This window comes from Cervus elaphus, chromosome 23 (genome assembly GCF_910594005.1).
Source record: "Cervus elaphus chromosome 23, mCerEla1.1, whole genome shotgun sequence".
NCBI classification, from domain to species: Eukaryota; Metazoa; Chordata; class Mammalia; order Artiodactyla; family Cervidae; genus Cervus; species Cervus elaphus.
Genome location: NC_057837.1, coordinates 18,905,241 through 18,924,852, shown reverse-complemented (window position 1 = coordinate 18,924,852; position 19,612 = coordinate 18,905,241). Strand labels below are relative to the sequence as shown.

Genomic DNA, 19,612 nt, shown 5'->3' with positions numbered 1-19,612 from the left:
TTTTTGCCAAATTGCCTCATTTCACATTTATTTTCTTTATTGCTCACAGTAAACAGACATGTGTTTGGGAGCATCAGTTTTCATCCGAAAGCATTTAAACCTTATTTAGATAAAGATTCATGGAGATTGTACTCACTACCTAAATCCATGCTTTTTGATTTTCGCGTTTTAACGAAATCCAATTGACTGGCATCTGAAAATTGCTTTGTGCGTTTTTCTGACATACTCTGACGTCCAAATCCTTCTCGTTGAAAAGCAAGAACTGGATCGACGTCTGGACTCAAAGAGCTGGTGTGAAGAGGAAAGAGAAACAAAAACATTTACTGAAAATAGGAGACATGTCAGTCAGCAAAGTTCATCTACACCTGTGTGTATGAACGTGTGAATGTGCATGTTCCTCAGAAATATTTAAAGAGTACAAATATAGTCCATCAAAAAAACTGTGGTTGTGTAGGAGGCAATGGAAAAACATGATATTAATTTACGCTTAGAGCAATTCCTTCTCCATGTGAGAAAGACTGAATATTTGAGGAAAACCTTCATATATTAATACAAATACTGGCAGCAAATAAGTGACTACATGTACTGCAACGCAATAGAAGTGTTAAAAAGGGTATGTTCTGCAGATTTGTGGTTGCCAAGGGGGAGAGGAGATGGAGGAAGGGTAGACTGGGAGTTTGGGATTAGCAGACACAAAATATTAATGATAGACTGGGTAAACAACCAGGTCCTACTGTAGAGCACAGAGTATGGCATGTTGTTTTATGAGGACGTGGTTTCACTGCAACACTTAATCAACTGAGAAGAAATCAACTCAACAAATCATAATTAGAACCTATTCAGATGGAGACATTGTGCTGGATACCAAAGTCAAGGTAATAAATAAGAAAAGATCTCTATTCCCTAAGAAAAATACCACAGCAGAAGCAGAAAGCAGACTCTGGGGATGGGTAGGAGAGAGAGTGAACGGTATTCCAGGATTAAGGCTGGATGGCATTGGATTCCTGTGACACCAGCACAGTAGCTCCAGCAGAGAAGATGAAGCACAGGGCAGATCAGCGGTGACAGGATACAGTATCAGGTGTCTTTGTGATGTAAGCGGCAGGGGAATCGGTCCTCCTAGTAGAACCCTGGGGACAGTGTCAGAAGCACCACCAGGTGTTGTGAGCCAAGCTGCCAGAATGAACTGGTTTTTGTCTATGCTGAGCACATTGAATAAATAGAGAGCTCTCCCATCTGAGGGTGGAGCCCCTTGCATATGTGGTCAGGTAGAAGAACGTCCCTCCACAGCTCACTGGACCCCGTAGACTGTGGTGGTGGCCACCATGTCACCTTTCACTATACAAGCCCTCCTTATGCCTCCGTGGAAACCAGCTTCTCTAATCCCATATTGGCCCTATGAGAAAGACTATGCATATTAATAAAACGGTAGTGATTTGGTTTGGATACGCAGCAGAAATTTAGCTGCAATTCACGGTGCATGAAATGACCTAAACCAAAAATTATGACAAGAAAGACATCAAGGTAGTGATTCCCATCAAATGACGTGGCTTGAATGCTTTGGGTCCCTATGTCTTCATTGGCTCCAGGAAGAGAAGAATGGCCCCACTCATCAGTAAGGCCCAGTCAGGGCCACTAACAGAATTCAAGGACCCAAGGGGAAAGCACTCAGTCAACTGCAAACCGCTATACAAGATGAGTTTTTATCACCCAACAAATACTTGCCAACTCAAATGATCGATGCAATGCAAATTATGATAACAGAAATAGGGTCTTTAAAAACCAACCAAAGCCTTAAAAAGGAACTGAAAAGTCCTTCTTCATCTTTTCCACCACACAGAGAGCCGGGTCCAAGGAGGAGGCAAGACAGATGCCTGGAACTCAGGATATAAGGCAGTTCTAATCTCAGGGTCCAGCAAGTTTAGGGGCCATATCCGAGTGAGACCTTACATCAGTACTACCCTGGGCACCTAGCTTGTCCACCCTTCTTCTAACCCAGAAGCCAAGCAAAGAGCATCCCACAGTGACTAGGTGTTCAGTCCAAAGCAAAAACAACTTCTGTTATATCCTAATTCATGTTATTTTTTTGCATCCTATATAAAATCTTTTCATTTTTAATGTGCCATATTTCTCCTATAAAACTTTGAGTAAATTTGATGTTCCAGGAAGAAGCAGCATCATGTTCATCTTGAAACCTCAGGTGTCCCTTCACATCCTACTCTGCTTGGACATATGTGTGTATATACATATATATACCCATATGTATGCACAGCTCTAGCATATATTATTCATATAAATATAGACTGCTTTTATATAAATATATACTGCATATATTATTTATGTATTATTTCTATAGTAGTATCTATAAGTAGTATCTAAGCTTACCATACTATGCTTATAATTTTCAGGGTACATACACCCCAATTCGGAAACACAGCCCTAGAAGTGAAAATTTAAAACCCATATCATAAAAACTATGATCTAATTTTGCAACAGCAAACAAAGAGTAATTCTTTTAAATACTGGAAGTTGATCTCTCTAACCATTTTGCATATGCTCATCAACCCTTTTCCATATCACGTGAAATACACTAAACCTGAATTCCAAGTAGGCATCAAACTTGCGGACAGAGCAAATGTGCAATATATTTTTAATAGAAATTATTGGTTAATGGTTTTTCAAAGGTGTGTAAATTATTGTTGCTGAAAACCACATATTGCTGTATTTTTCAAACTAATTTTCTGTTCTCTGAAATTACATTGTCACTAAGATTAGAATATGCTGTTTTTTTAAAAAAAAAAAAAGAGTAGAATATGCTGTTTTTACCTTTTTACCTTACAAACATTGTCTGTTATGTTTCCTAAATCAATTCATGGATTGAATAAAAGTATATTATGTCAGTGAAGAAATGCAAAGTTTAGCCATTTGACATATTTAACCTTCCATAATTGTGCAGCGAACTGTAAACACACACAATTGAAAATGTCAAATGAGTCTGTGAGTTAATAAGCATCTTAAAATAACTAAATATTCTTTAACCATAATTAATTCTGCCCTATCAATATACCTAGTAAACTAATTTCAGACTCAAGAAACAATACACTAGCATACTTAGCAACTTAGTCTGCAGGACTGACAGCTGATTCTTTAAAGAATGTAACCATATCCTGGTCCCCCCCCCCAAAGTTATTAAAATTCCAGTTATTAATCCTGCCTTATTGCCCTTTTGTTTTCATAACATTTTCATCAAGGATTAGGGAGATACTGTCAGGCTGGAAAAGCTTACCTTTTCTGCTGTGATTCAGAGCAGCTGCCTTTCTTGTTTGGATAACCCTTCATTCATGTTCTTTTCCAACCCCTGCACATTCCCCACAGCAAAATGTCCTCACCATTTTATGAATCCCCTTAGGGATACTAATGCCACACTCCAGCCCTGTTCGTTATTCATTTATTTTCACCAATACAGAGCTTCTTAAGGCCCCAAACAGATCCATTCCTATGGCTGCCTTCATAATTCCTCATCACAGTGTCGACTTAAAGGCTTTGGTACCTATGATGAATATTGCAAATATCTAATCCTTACTTTGTCATCACTTTCACATTCAGTAAAAGACATAAAATGCAGCAGTAAATGAGATAGCATCTGAGGATTTCAAGCAGTGGGTTTCTTCTTTATATGACGGTTCTTTCTCTATGCTGAACCAAAAAACTCATTCAAAGATAAGCTATTATCACGCGGACTTGAGTGTAGCTCAAAGCCACAACAATGAGATATCATTTTGCTGATAGATTCATAAAAGACACCATAGAAAGGGCAGTAAGAAAATTCAGGTATAATGCTTCACATGGTTTGTGTTAATTATCACTACAGCCTTCCACGGTCATCCCTAGGAGGGATGATCCTTTTGCTTATTGATGTATATAAATTACTAGGCACATCCTCATTTCTGTGCTACCCACTGACTCAATAATATCAAAGATTTTCTTCTATTTTAAAAAAGGAGAAAAAATAGGATTCTACTGCCCCAGAAGTCATGATGTTAGACAAGTATAGGGATTTCCCTAGTGGTCCAGTGGATGCAGGAGGCGAAGGTTTGATCCTTGGCCAAGGAACTAAGATCCCACATGCAGCACCACGAGGCCAAAATAATAATAATAATAATAATAAAAGAAGTAAGTACAAAGACTAGAACAGTCACAACACTCTAAAAAGAAAACCTATAAAAGCCTCTTCTCCACTCCCAAAACATAACAACTATTCATTTGGCCAAAGTCATCTAACTGTTACAAATTCTCAGTCACCATTAGGGATTTGCTTAGAATTTATTTATCGAATAGAAAAACAATTCATCAAATTAACACAGATCTAAAATAATTAAAGGGCTTCCCAGGAGGTGCTAGTGGTATAGAAGTTGACTGCCAATGCAGGAGACATAGAGACACAGGTTCAATCCCTGCATTGAGAAGATCCCCTGGAGGAGGGCATGGCAACCCACTCCTGTATTCTTTCCTGGAGAATCCCATCGACACAGGAGCCTTGCTGCCTATGGTTCATTGGGTCACACAGAGTCGGACACGACTGAAGTGACGTAGCACAAAATGCTTAAAAATGAAACTTAACAAATGCGTAGGATTTCAGAGTTAGTGAGAGTTTTCTTGTTGGTTTGGTTCAATTCCTAACCATAGACCTGGAAAGGCTAACACATTTGGGCAGGTTTATGAGGTTGAGGGAAAACTTTTGTTCAGAGTGATAATCATGAGTATTAAAATCATGAAAACAGAACTTAGCTGTAAAATACACCCATTTCACTGAGCTCAATGACAGAATATTTAAACATAAAATCAAGTGTGATTGCAATTACCCAATGTTTTCCAGCCCTGGAGTGTTCTTACCAGTCTGCAGAGTCGCTGATGCCAACCTTGGCCCATGTGCCAGCATCTGTCGTCACAAATCCTACATCATCATGGGAGCTGGAAGATGACTGGTCAGAGAGATGTGGTGGAAGCACTGGCAACCTGTCATCCTCAATAATGACAGTGTCATCCTGGGGCATATTCACCGTGGGGGACAGCTGGTATTTACCTGTCCAATGGAAAAACAAAAGAGACATTCTAGACATCCATCTAAGGGTGAGATGCATTAATGTTAATACTTTGCTACATCAGAAAAAGTCTGAATTTCCAAAATGTCTCAACCTGGTAGAACAAAATAGAATTAAGAAAATTTATTTTTTATAAATAGATGTCCATTGGAGACCTCTGGTCTAATCCTTCCTCTGATGCTATGGAGCTCTGGGTGTGGTATTCCATGTCTCCAGTTTTATGCTTCCTAAGGCCAGAGTTGATCTCTAGAATGACTTCTAACATGAAAATGCCACGTGGATTCTAAGTCGTTAAAGTTGTTTTGAAAATTTTTACCAGGAAATTTGGAGGGAAGCCCTGCAGACTTACATCACTCACTCACTCATTCACTCACTGGGCACCTACCACCTAGCAGATCTGTAAGAAAGACAATCTCTGTCTCTCAATGGCTCACAGCCTGCAGAAGGAGACAGACCAGATACAGTGGTAATTGACTGGTGCTGTGAGAGATGTCCCGCAAGTGCCCTGCCATTCACCAGTGCTGGTAGCTGAAGGCTGAGGATGCTGGAAATCACAGCAAAAGTCAACACCTGAGAGGGGTTTTGAACAGTGACTATGATTTATTCTGCTAGAAGAAATGATGACATTCATTACAGACATCAGCAACAGCATCTCTAAATGCACGATGGAGAAAAGTCCACAGTACACTCCAGTGACACTTCAGAGGCAAGTGCACGCAGAATCGGGACCTTGTGGGGACACAGCAGGAGTGATCTTAAAGAGAAAAGATTAGGATCTCACTGCCGGGAGGTCTTTCAGGCCAAGACACAGGAGCTTGTGAATTCTGATTTATTCAATTAGAATATGGTGTTCTTGGTAAGAAAAGACCCAGAACTGTCCACATTGATCACTTTCTTTCAGGAAAATATGCCCAAGATCACCGATCAGCTTGGGAGGTGTTTATCTTTCTTAGGATAAAATTATGATTCAAGGGCCTGAATCCTTATAGATAAAGCTGGGGTCCAAATGCTGCCATCTTCCAGCCCCAAGACACCTACAGCTCTCCTGGCTTCCTTCTCAAACCTTGTGCCGTATTTCCTCTGAGCAAGAACTCATGGGCGAGGCTTCAGTTCACGTGAATATCTTGAGAAAGGCTGTCCTCAGAGACACATTCATCACAGTGTGATGTGGTCACGCTGGTCTGGCTCTTCCAACAGAGCAAGGAAAATGGACACACTGCCTGTCACCTTACAGGAGAATGGAAACATCCTCCTTGTAAGTCCAACATCCACTCTGTGAAATCAGCTCTCCTGGTTCCCAGGCAAATAAACAGGACTGCTGCCCTTTCCAAATCCTATCACTGTTTTAAAAGGGTGTCCTTGTCCTCTGTGATAAATTACTTTTAAAACCAGCACAACAGCAATGTGAAGACAGTTCATAACACTTTAATATCTGTCTTAAGATCTCATTTTTAAACACTCATAAGAGTGTGTACATAATAATTTTTGTCTTAACACCATTTTGGAAATTAGAGGATGGCATACATATAGACTTGAAGGATTTAAATATATATTATTGTTCTAGACATTTAAACAAAGGCACAAACACGAAGTTGATAGAGAGTTTTTCAGGACAACCCAAATCACAATTGCTAGAAATTTCCAATGAATTCATTACTTAGCACCAAGACTATTACAGAAATACTATATGTTCACTGGAATCTCTCCTCAGCAAATTATCAAGAAAAATACTCAATTCTGATTTGAAACACATCCATTTTGACAAACTGTGAAAACTAGCAACTTTTTATGAATGTTCGTAATAAAAATGGGAGTCGAATTTAATACTTCACTGTTTCCTTTTCCTGAATTCAAATGACTCACTTATGCCCACTCCAGTTTTAGGATATTAGTACAGAAAGACAGAAATCTATTCAATGAAATATCATTCATAAAAAAGGTTGGATATCGCAGCACTATTACCCAAAGAAATATTTCCTACTCAAGACATACTCCCCCCACAAAAAAAATGTAGACAGTGAAAAAACACAAGTTATCCCTAATAGCACACCACTGCCAGGTCACAGCTTTAAATGTCATGTCCTCACATAGGCAAAATTTATTGGAAGAAACCATTATGGTGTAAGGATAGCGAACTAATTTCTAAACATAAAAATGAGAACTTGTATGCAATATATTCTGAGAGGCAGTCTAGCAAGCAATATGAAGTACAGAATGGTTCTGCATGTGACAATCCTTTTTCATGCTGTTTAGAGTAGAAATATTGTTCCTTAAGTGATCCAAAACTTTATACCTAAATAAACAGGATAAAATGTCCCTATTAACAGGAAAACAAGGACTCAGCTTTTTTTCTCTCACCCGTGATTCTGGAGGTTAGTATTTCAAAAGACTTGAGAATACATATTTTTCCATCAATTTTCCACTTTGCAACAATAACAAACTTGTCAGAATATTGTTTTGGGATCCAACTTCAGGAATATATTGGGGGTAATAAATAAGTTATCAAACTACATATTCTACCAAACTCTACCTAGTTTGCAGGTACGTGGCACATCCTGAGTGTGAACCCTTGGAGGGCTGACTTTAGAAGCCTTTGATCTGGTTTTCAGTGAATGAACTTTCCTCTTTCCACAACTAGTTAAAAAACAAGCTAAGATTTAAACTGTAGCAGAGTGAAACAATGCGATACAGAATGACTTTACCAAACATTTATTCATTGGTACATTTACATAGAAGGCAGCACCATGCATGACACTAGAAACCAATGAAAACTTTGCCAGTGATTTGACTCACAATAGAAAACAACATTAATGTTCCATTTCTCTGTTTAATTTCTAACAAGTTCATACTACTCTAAACAAAGTTACTTTTTAAACTCACCACAAGTATATGAATATAAAAACTACTGAATTACATTTGAAAATGGAGTCAACAGATTTCAGTTGTGCTTTAGACAGAAAAATTCTTCAGATAAAAAATGTTGGAAAACATGTTAAGGCTCCATGCTCCCAAATGTCAGCGTGTGATGGTGTCCTATGAAGTGCACATGTTGGTGAAATTAGCTGCACCTATTACTGCTATTGTTATTAGTAGTAGTAGTTAAGACAGTCCAGGACTTGTAAAATACTTTTAAGGCTTTTAAAAGGAAGAAATCCTACGTAGACTCCATACAGATTTCTCTTTGATGAGTGTGCAAGATCACTCCTTGAAAATCCATGATAGTGAAGAGTCAGCCAATACAAAAGATACCTGGAGAACTCTTGCCTTTGTTTGCAAGTCTGGCTGACCTCACCAAAAGCTGAGGAGATGACTCAGGTTCCAAACACGGGATTCATGACTCAGAAAAATATACATCATAACTCTGGTTCAGAAAACCCAGAATTCTGGGGCTTCCGACCTGTCACTTAATTTCTTTAGTCCAAAGTTACCCTAAAGAGATGTTAAGTAGGCTGGGCACAGGGTTTGTAAGACGGTTTCTTCTGAAACAACTTCTTTGATTTAAATCATAGTGTTGGCCAGAATGGAAGAATCTGTAGACTGTGTAATGCCAGTTGCTTGAAAATGTGGATACTTCAAAATGGATGTTAATATAGGTTAAATGTCACTAACACTTAATACGTGATCCCACTAATCCCCAGAGAGGGCTATTTTTAGAAAGAGGAAACAGCCAAGAACAAAATAAAACTAAAACCATCATGGGATCTTGGGGCTTAGCTCTTTCATTTGTTAAGTGGGAAAGTGTGACTGGTGACATCTGACATGTTCCCAACTCTAGAATTGCTCCCTTTTTTGGTCTATTTTTTGGAAGCTTCTCTCCTGGGTTATGTTCCCATAGAAATGAGTCAGCTTCAAAGCTCCTTTTGGACCTAGAGTTCCACAGGAGGAATATTCTATGTGAAAATTTACCCTGTCCACATGAAATTTATCATTTCTTAATGTAGTCATCTGGAATTTCAATACAAAGTTCTATCTGAATCATAGCAGATCATGAAGCAGATACCATCACCTCCACTGGTGTCCAAACAGGGGTTGCCAAAAGGCAACCACCAACCAAACAAGATCTGTCTGAGAAATTTTCATGCACCCAGATGCTGCGCCCATTAGTAAATGATGGGGCTACTGGTTTAGCTTAACTGAAATTCAGTGCTTTAATTTCTTATATTTGGTACCTTGCTTTGGTATCTTTTTGAAAGACACTATTTTTTGCAAGATTTCTAACTCTAAGTGGGAAGTGACATTATGAATACTGTTTGTTTCTTAGGGTCAATGATGCTCAAATAGGGACTGACAAAGACTGAAGAATTGTCAAATTTTTAAAACTCAAGATAAAAAAATCAAATTCAGCACATACATTTCTCAGAGTAAAATATATGAGACTCCTAGTTTCCAGTACAACTTGTTAAAAAATATCTTAAAATACCCAAATCATACAATATCAGTTTGGTCTACCATAAAAGGAGTCTGTCACCCCCAGCCCAAAACAGAACCCACAATACATTACAAAGCACAGAGCTGAAAGGGAGGTTACTACCCCAGCAGAACCATCTGGAATTTTAAAGTCCATTACATCTCCAGCAGAGGGAAAGGAAAACAATGCCAACTCTAAAGGAAACTTAGGACTAATGAGGACATTACTAACAAAATCAGGGCACAAGACCAAAGAAAAAGAAGGAATCCTCAACCCATATATACAGCATTTCCAAAAGTCACTAGGTGAATATGGGGCTTTTGGTTTGTTTTTTAGTTTTAGTTTTTCGCCTTCCTCTGAAGCATCAGGGATTGGAGGCAGGATGCAGGTTACAGGAACTGGTGGACCAATGGTCTGATTCAGTATGGCAAGTCCTATGTTCCTATAATAAAGGGGAAATTACAGCGAATCACTTTGTATGCATACAGATCCAGGGACACATATATTCTCTTTCTCTCTTAAGAGGTCTGAATTTTCAACAATAAAAAAAGTGTTTAATGAAGATCAAGTGACACACCAAAACTGGGAAAGTAGGGAAAACCTCACAGCAGTGAGGAGAGTGATTTTTAATAAATGAAGGCTAATCTAACACACCATGTGCAATGCTTGTTGTCTGACAGGTATGCAATACCTTTGGCATTCTTCCCCTGCTCACACTACACCAAGAAGATCAAACAAAAATGTTGACAAAATTAAACCAGAGAGCTGGCATGTCTTTATTCTACATGTAATAAAATAAGAAATGGGGAATTTAGCAGTATATCCAAATAAGAAAGCTGGAAGGATTAGAGGAAGAATAACAGAAAATTCTACTAGTCATGTTCACTTATTTTTCTGATCATGCCTGGTAGAAAGTTCTTTGAAGGCAGACTGTTTCTCACTCCTCTTTGCATCTACAGCAAAAGTAAATACGGTGTCTTGCCAACAGCAGGCTTTCCATAAACACACACTGATGAAGGAAACAAATTCCTGTCCCAGTGAAGCTTCCTAGTGGAGACATGGACTGTATTCAATCTCCATTAAATGTGCTGCGAATGGAGTAAAATTTAGGCTCGTACTTTGTATTAGAGGCTTGCAAAACACACCAGCAATCAAAGCATTTTAAGTCACGTGCTATTTTAATCAAAACAGCTTCTTACATTTTAAATTTGACAACTCTCACAAGCTAATCCCAAGATGAGCAACTCAGTAAATCCAACCACTCTGGTGGCAGAGCAAGTCTTTATTAACCGGATCTGTTAGCAGAGAGCTGAAAGGCTGCAGAGCAAGTGCTAATAACCTCATTACCCACTGGGGGCCACGCAGACAGAATGGTGCTGAATGCAAACAAAGGACGCAAAACACTAGTTTCAGGATTTTCAAATGAAGCCTTTGAAAAAGTCGAGATGTAATTAAAACAGGGTAACACTTTAGTCCATAACAACCACAAAATGTGAATACTTCATATACACATATCTACGTATTTTTTCCTCTCCCTGTAAACAGTGCTATTATAAAAATATGACTTTGAAATCTTGCCATAAACCTCTAAATTTTGATTAAAAAAAAACAAAAACAAAAACACAGCTTCATTTAACATCTCAGACACACTAAGAATATCTTGATCACTGGAAAGCACTTCTGTGTGATCCCCTTCTTTTTCTCCTTTCCCACGTGTTATAGGATCTAAACCTCACTTAACAAAATCAATGTATTGATTGCCTCTCTTGGCATTAACACTTCCTGAATGATTATAACGAACCTGCTCCTTTTCCTCTTGAAAACACGGGACTCCTTTACATTAATATTACATTAATAACCTCTCCGTGAACCAGTAAAAGCATAAAAATAAGATGGGACCAACAGGGTTGTACCTGACTCACCCATTATCCTACTGAGCGCAGCATTTCTTGTGGGTGATTCATCAAGACCCTCGAGCCCGCTGTAGAGGGAGTGGGAAATCCTTCGCTCTCTCTCATCCAGCACCGTTTCAATGGGCAGCTCGGGTCCAGAGGGGCTCCCAGGTGACTTGAGCTGCAGAGGAAGATGGAGAAAGGCAAAGTCAGAAGCAGAGGCCCAGGAGCAGCATGGGGGGATTATAACAACTTGCCCAAGGCCTGCGTCCAACTGAGTACCAAATGAACTAGAACTTTTCACCCTGTACCAAAATAATTTGTGATGACAGCTCTGCCTAATGACCAACTTTCTGTGCCACTTTACACTGTGCCTCCCATGAAGTTCTGTCAGATTTCAAGCACTAGAGGAAAAATATGTATATTAAAGGCTTTTTTCCAAACTTATTTGTTGCTTATTTTTTCAGTTTGACAGTTAAGTATCTGTTGAAGTCAATTTAAGTTATGGTTTAATTCAGACTTCTTTATGACATGCTGCCCTGTGCAACACATGCTTTATCATTACCAGAATGGAAGCTGAAATTTAACTCTGCTTTTTACACTTAGAGTGTGTAAACACAGCTAACCATTAGCACACCATGATGCGTGTGCAGGGGAGAATGACCACCTACACTCTAAGACCTAAAGGCCACTTGTTAGCTCAGGTGTCTTCAACAACACACTGAGCCTCCATTTTTTCTGCTGAAATTAGAAACAAACATCCTATTCTCTCATTGTGATCCTAAGTATGAGAGAAAATAAACCATATAGGATAGGGACCTCCCTGGTGGCCCAGTGGTTAAGATTCTGCCTTCCAATGCAGGGGGTTTGGGTTCAATCCCTGGTTGGGGAACTAAGATCTCACATGCCTCATGGCCAAAAAAATCCAAAACATAAAACAGAAGTAATACTGTCACAAATTCAATAAAGGCTTAAAAACAACAATAACAAAAAGCTATATAGGATATTGACAATACAGAAGTAAAGATCAAGTATTCTAATGAAGCAGGCAAAGATGCCTATTTCACAAACATACAATCTGCTAGATAAGTGGAGAATATAGGTTGATTCCCATCACCAAGAATTAAAAAAGTGAGTGGCATAACAGCTGTGCCTTATAAGTTATGAACTTCATAAAATAATAGGAGAGAGAAATGTATGCTAGTAAGGCCATGAAACAATAGGGAACAGAACATATAAATACAAATCCTTCCAATGGGGGCTCCAAGGTTAACCCCACCTGATGCTCCGGCAAAGGCCCACAGCCAGAGGCAGGGAGACTTAGGTAGCGGGGGTAGCGGGGAGGCAGGGGCTTCAGCACAGCAGAGCAAACACGGCACATTCCAAACACGGAGGAAACCACAACTGTGGCTTCTCCATTGGAACAAATTCTTATTTCTGTTAGAAGCTATCATCTGTTTAATATAAATGAGATATTTAATGAAGTTCCAAATTGTAGACTTATCTCGCCCAGTTTGATAAGCACTGGGGAGATTTAATGCATTGAGGGGTCAACACAATTACAACTGGAGGCACGTCAAACTGCAGGAGAATAATAAACGTGCAGTGCTGGTGAATTAGACTCAATAAGGTTTAAATTGTGAAATGAGGATTTGTTTTATTAGTTTTTTTTTTTAATTGCAGATTACAACCGACAGCTTTACTGAAAAGAAAATTAAATACTCAAGGTCTCGGATATAAAAAAATAAAAGAATATTTTCTGAAAGGACACGATGCCATAATTCCAAGGGACTCTGGGGGGTAAAAACAAAAATAAACACAGCGAATATCTGATGTCTTTAAAAATAGACATGCATGAGTATTTTTAATGAGCACATATGTTAAAGAGACTCACTATACAAGTCTCAACATGGAAAACCTGTATCCACACAATAATTAATTTTATCATAAGACAGACAACACATCCTTGAGTTTGCTTAACAAATACATTTAATTGAACTACATAACTGCAATTTTTTAGAGGATAAACTCTTTATAAAGCACCTTTATGAGAAACCCCTAAATATCCCAAGAGGCTCTTTAAGAATTTTATAAAGTCAAATAAAAATTCCATTTAAAGAATAGTATATTCAGGCTTTCCAGAAAAAAACAATAAGATGCCTCTTCATTAGGAAAGTCATACTTGAGCACTTTCCTGGGAAAGCATCTGCACCTCCCCACCTCCTAACTGTGTCTAATTTGCATCTCAAAAGACAGATTTAAATGAAGACATCAATGGCCTCCTACATAAATATTTAACAGAAGATACAATGCCTTTTAATTTCTTTAAAAAAAATGATTGGAGTACAGAGCTTTGTTTTAAATCTTTTGATGATTCTTTTTGTTGTTGCAAGCAAAAGAGTTTAAGAAAGAAGAATGTATCACATTGGAGTGTGGGAGTGGCCACTCCAAGCAAGGTGGTCTTGGAAGAGTGAGTGGCCTTCCTGCAGTATGCTCTGCTCCCAGGCAGACCATTTATCTTCCTTATATGAAAACCTGATCAAATTACGTTTAATTCGAAGAGGACACCAAAATAAAAGGACTGAAATTTTCACTTTGTCTTTTCAGCTGCAAAAAAAATGTTCTTCTATGCAACAGAATTCAGTCCCAAGCAGGAGCAGAAGTTTGGGACCCCATCAAGTCCAGTGCTAGGAAAATAGGAACGCCTTTTCACCCATTAAAGAGAATTCAGCCCTAGGCTGCAACAAGAAAACCTATACTGGAGATCAGCATGAAGTGATACAGTCTTTTCCCAAAGGAATGTGCAAGTGCACGTCATGGGCCAAGAAATATCCTATACTCTTTGACCACTCCATTTATTTCATTTTCCAGTTGCTATCCTCACAAAGTAAGAAGCTAAGTGAATAACAAAGATTCATGCCAATCAATATTTATCAGAACTTCATTTACGAAGGCATAAACGTTGGGAATTACTCCATACCTAAAAACAATGGAAATACAGCATTCTCTTAAAAAAGATATTCAAATGATCATATGTGGCTTTTATAATCAGAAAATAATAAGTTATATTTAATAACAAAAAGCTGGATATTGTCCAATGAATATGCTTTATATTATACACTTGGCCTACTCTTCCTGGGAAAAGGTAAAAGATTGGTTTCTTTTTAAAAACGAGTACAAAATCTATACGGCTTTGTAAAATCTCATGTTGTTGTAAGTGTGTATTAGCAGGTCAAATCATGTCTTTCCCATAAAGAGAATGTATCCCACCATCTCAACTATAAACAGTGAAAAGCTGGCACAGATACTGCCCTAATCCCCTTCAGCAAGCCTAAAACTGGGTCCGAGTTAGTAATTGGCACGATCTCATTATCTGATATTTCAGTCTTTATAAGCTTATTCTATTTTATCCCCAGTTCCTGGCACAGAGCAGGCACTGGGTGAATAATTGGATGAATAAATTCATTTCTGAGTGACTGACTCAAGAGTTTCCTTAAAATGGTTTAGAGATATCATATATATAGGCCATGTGGAAGCAGGCCCTTAAAGCTGAGGACGCAGCATAACACTAGAAGTAAAAGAAAGTTGATCAAGATTAAAAATCACACACTGTAGAAAGTACTGGTTTGGTCAAAAAGTTCATTCAGGTTTTCCATACCACCTAAAAGAAACACCCAAACAAACTTCTTGGCCAACTCAATACTACTATCCAAAGGACAAGTTAACACAAAACTGTGGATTAAAAGACGGGGTTTAACTTTGGAAAAGAGTGACCAGAGTTTCAGGGCACAGTTCCGGGTTCTGCTTTTACGAAGAACCATTGCTAATGTCCTTCACGTCTCCATGTGGTCGAGAGCAAGGACCAGAGGGTAAAGTAAGCCTGGACGTGGCAGACGCAGAACAGAGGGCCTACCTGACTCAGGGTTACTGTCCACATTTCCCAACACAGCCAGAGTATCAACTGCCCAAACAAGGCACACGGCATCAGACCCTCTCACGTGCCTAACGGATGGACACCTTGCTTCTCAATTTCTTAAATCACTTGCCGGCATTAAGCACATCATTTGACCTCCCTGTGTTTATTTCTTCACACATAAAGAGAATCATAAATGATACCTTTGGCTCCTTTCTGTTCTAATATGGCTTTCTAATTCTAAGAGGATTAAACTGAGAGAGAGAATTCATTTTAAAGTAGTCCTTGGTCAGTTCAGTGAGTTTTGACAAATAGATAAATCCATGTAACATACACCTCTCTTTGGATAAAGGGCGTTCCCATTACCTTATTAAATTCCTCCCTATTATTTCCCACTCAGTCCCAACTTGCTCAAAAGCAACCAATGATATTTTCATCCTAGTTTTCCCAGTTCTAGATTTTCATATAAATTAAATAATGTTAATAATATTAGTAACAGTATAAAAAATTAATAATCCCAATTGATATCAGCTCATTCATAGCTATAAAAATGCTTACTTGGATGATTAATAAGAGCTTATTAAATCTATAGGCCAATTTGAGAAAACTGATACTTCAATGATACTGAATCATCTAATCATGTCCACTCTACTAATTTCGACCTAACTTAATTCTTCAGCAATGTTTTATAGAATTACGAGTACAGAGACTACCTGCATTGTTCAATTCACCCCAAAGTATTTTACAGTTTTTGATATATAGAACAGGATCAGCTAGCTGTGAGGGAAGACGGGCTTTACTGCAGTGTACACAAAACAGGTAGAGGGGGAAATCCTCCAGGGAGCTGCAACACAGAGCCCTGCTAGGTGACAGGGCAACTACAGGGGATGCAGGAGAGTGGGGAGGAGAGATTCCAGAGGAGGAGGTGACAGAGACAAGAAAGGCAGCTGAGAGGTCAGAGTCACCCCAGATTTCCAGTTTCTACAATTGAAGAACCAGTGCAGCTATTTCTTCGAGGAAGGACAAAGGTCAATGAAGAACTCGAAGAGGAACTCAAGGAGAGAAAAGCATAGGTGCCTCAGAGACACACCAGTAGACGTCTCCACTGAAGAGGGGGATCTGGAACTAGAGTAGGGCCCTGAGATGGTAACATGATCACAGGATTCATCACAACGAACGCAGTACCCGAACACCAGGGAGCAAAGGTCTCCCAGGGAGCATGTGCAGAAGACACAGCCTAGGAAATGCCGTGAAGAATACTAACCAATAAAGGAACAGGCAGGAGAGAGCAACCTTAGAGGAGACAGAAGGGCCAGACTGAAGTAGGAGAAAAACGGAGAGAACTGACAGGAAAGGATTCAAGAACAAGGCAGCATTCACAGACTCCTGAGAAGTCAAGAGGAAGAGACTGAGAAACATCTTCTAGAAAATGTCTCGAATGTGCTGTATGGACACAAAGAACACAGAACTGCAGGGGAAGATGTACCTAGTGCAAAGAGTTGCCAATTTTTTTTTTTTTTTTGGCCATACCACACAGAATGTGGGATCTTAGTTCCCTGACCAGAGATCAAACCTGCACCGCCTGCTTTGGAAGCCCTGAATCTTAATCACAAGACTCCTAGGAAATTCCCCAGAGTTGCTAATTTTTAAAGAAAACATATTGAGATAACATACAGCACTTCCCACATATAAGAGAGGGCAGGGAAAGATGTGACAAAGCACAAAAGACAAGCTTTTGGCAAATTTTCATCTTCTTTAGCTTGAAATTAAGTATGCAAACCCTTGATTTAAAGATAAGTCAGTGAAATAAAGTTCTGTGATACTGTCCACGGCTGGACTACACAGCTGACGGATAGACCCAGAAGGAGGGAACTTAGCACATTATTCTGGTTTGAGGTTCATGCATGACAAGACAAGCTCTGGTTACATCAATATTTACGGTAACATAATTTACACATACCCTCTCGGTAATTCAGGGAGATGTTTCTCCAAAGGTAATATATAATATAAGTACAACAGCAGCAAAATCATGTCTTAAGACTTATGGGAAGCTGAAATGAGCTCTCTGTCTTCATATAATTCTTTAGTTAAATCCTGACAGTACAAAAGGCTTTTCACTGGTATTACAAAGACAGCACAGCACTTGTGATAAGATTTTTTTTTATCTAATTGCTTTATAAGCTTACTCTATCCTAAGAAATAGTAATAACCAGCAATGTGTGAAAGTGATACCATAAAGAATATTGAATATTAAAGTCTATTACTGCCTACTGCCGTTGTTCCTTTATTTAAATCATTTTCATTCACATAAATTCATATGCAGAAGTGAATGAGACAAAAAGATATTGTGGTGGGATTTCAATTCCATGCATCTCATAGGGCGATAGGGGATCAAATGAGTGCCTTTATCAAAGCATTTTCAGGCTAGCACAGGTTTGTTTGGGGAACAAGAGGGAATCACCTGAACCAAATAAAAGCATGGCTAGATTCAGGACGCTGACCTTGGGTCTGTTTCCTACAGTCTAAGTGCCCATATAATATTTCAATGCTTTTCTCTAAGGAAACTTTGAGAAGATGATAAGATTATGATATATTGTCCAGGAGAACATCCAGGGATGGAACCCCCACCTGTTCTTTTTGTTTGTTTTTTATTTGCACCGGGTCTTGGTTGCAGCATGTGGGATCTAGTTCCCTGACCAGGAATCGAACCCAGACCCCCTGCACTGGGAGATTGGAGTCTCAGTGACTGGACCACCAGGGAAGTCCCCCAATGTTTTTACTCACCGCTATACCCCCAGGATCTAACACATTTTCTCAATGACCATCTGTCTAATGAATACAGTCTTAGGGAAAATGAAATTCTTCCATTTTTGAAAAAGACCTAATAAAGAACAATGTGTCTTGTGAACTAACTGTGGAGATAGCGTTACAGGACTTACATTTAAAACATCAGTGAATGATTTGGAAACGAATAAAAATTATCATTCAAGAAAATCAATCCAGTAGCCTAGTCTGAGGGACTAGCATTTATATTTATCATAAGAAAGCAAATGTTTTACTTTTCACAGTTTTCCACTCTGAGGTTTCTAGTTAAGGTGACACTCTTCTCTTGCTGTTGTGGAAATTAATTTGTTAATTAGCATTAAGTCATTCTTCATTTGGAAAATAAAAATGTAAAACTGAGTCTATAGTCAATACTTTTTCAAAAATCGGTCACCTCTCCACTGACTACCCCCTGAGCTCAAAGGTATGTTGCAAAATCCAGTTATATTAATGGATTGGATGAGCCATCATCATGACCTGAAAAACTTTCTTTATATATTTAACACATAAATATATATTTATATTTCTTAATTTTAAAATTAAGAAAAACACCTAAGCAGGTTAGGTATACTTTCCAGTTTGTGCAATTTGCTAAACATTTTCTCTTAGTTGATTTAAAAGTGTGGGGAGTTGAACATCAATAAAAAGAAAAACAACAAACAATACTTTCAGCAAGCAGGTCCTACCTTTTTCCTATAGATGGCACATACTTCATAAAATGTCTTTTAAAAAATGTTGGTTTTTTTTTTCAGGTTCTAATATTCATTAACAAATCTATATTTAATTCCCTTTAAATTTCCAAATGCTCTGCTAATGAAACATAAGTAGTATGTTTCTACTTGGTATGTTTTTGCTATTTGGGAAAACAAAAGCTCATGTCCTTCAGGAAAGAAAACCTTCCCACTCACACCTGGTTAGACACAGCACAGGTGCAGAACCCACCATGGTTTCATGCAGCAGATATCCCTGAAAAGCAGGCTCTTCAGAGGAAAATGCCCAGCCCTACAGTAAAGGATGAAGCGGGTCAGGAGTGGGAAGGGAGGCTTCCATTTCTGACCACATGACAAGAGAAATGGACTCTCCCCCTTGAGGGACTTTGCAAGGCACCCAGACTAGATAAGCAAGGGATCAAGCAATTGTTGCATCGACGATTTTCCCTCCTGGTTCAACACTGATGAACAGAAGAGAAACTGGACTCTGAGCAGGAATGTGTGGCTTTGTTTCCAAGGTGTGAACCCAGCTAAATAAAGGTGCCTTCCAAATCCTGGCATTAACTGTTGAGGTGGCATTAGAAATATTACTGCATGCTTAGGAATATTTTGATCACAGAATTAAGAAAATAAATCACAATCTAATGACAATGAAATAAACTCTAGCCACCAGAAATAACTGAGAATCTTTTGAGGTAAAGCCCAGGGACCTGTAATTCTTTGTTCAATGTTAGGACAGAACTTGGTACTAGGGCCACTTCAGA

The 19,612-nt window shown here is 38.7% G+C and overlaps 1 protein-coding gene across 20 annotated transcripts in view; it reads right to left on the bottom strand.

The window, feature by feature from the left end:
• The window catches only part of PARD3 (par-3 family cell polarity regulator), a 556,192-nt gene that overhangs the window by 199,201 nt on the left and 337,379 nt on the right, over window positions 1-19,612 (bottom strand). For 11 of the 20 annotated variants that reach the window (XM_043885073.1, XM_043885063.1, XM_043885076.1 and 8 more), the window contains 3 exons: window positions 11,433-11,583; window positions 4,894-5,083; window positions 137-288 (listed from right to left, as the gene is read on the bottom strand). In XM_043885073.1, coding sequence (XP_043741008.1) covers window positions 137-288; window positions 4,894-5,083; window positions 11,433-11,583 — 493 coding nt within the window. The remainder of the gene's footprint in view (window positions 1-136; window positions 289-4,893; window positions 5,084-11,432; window positions 11,584-19,612) is intronic. The other 9 variants (XM_043885070.1, XM_043885079.1, XM_043885075.1 and 6 more) reach the window with 2 other exon arrangements.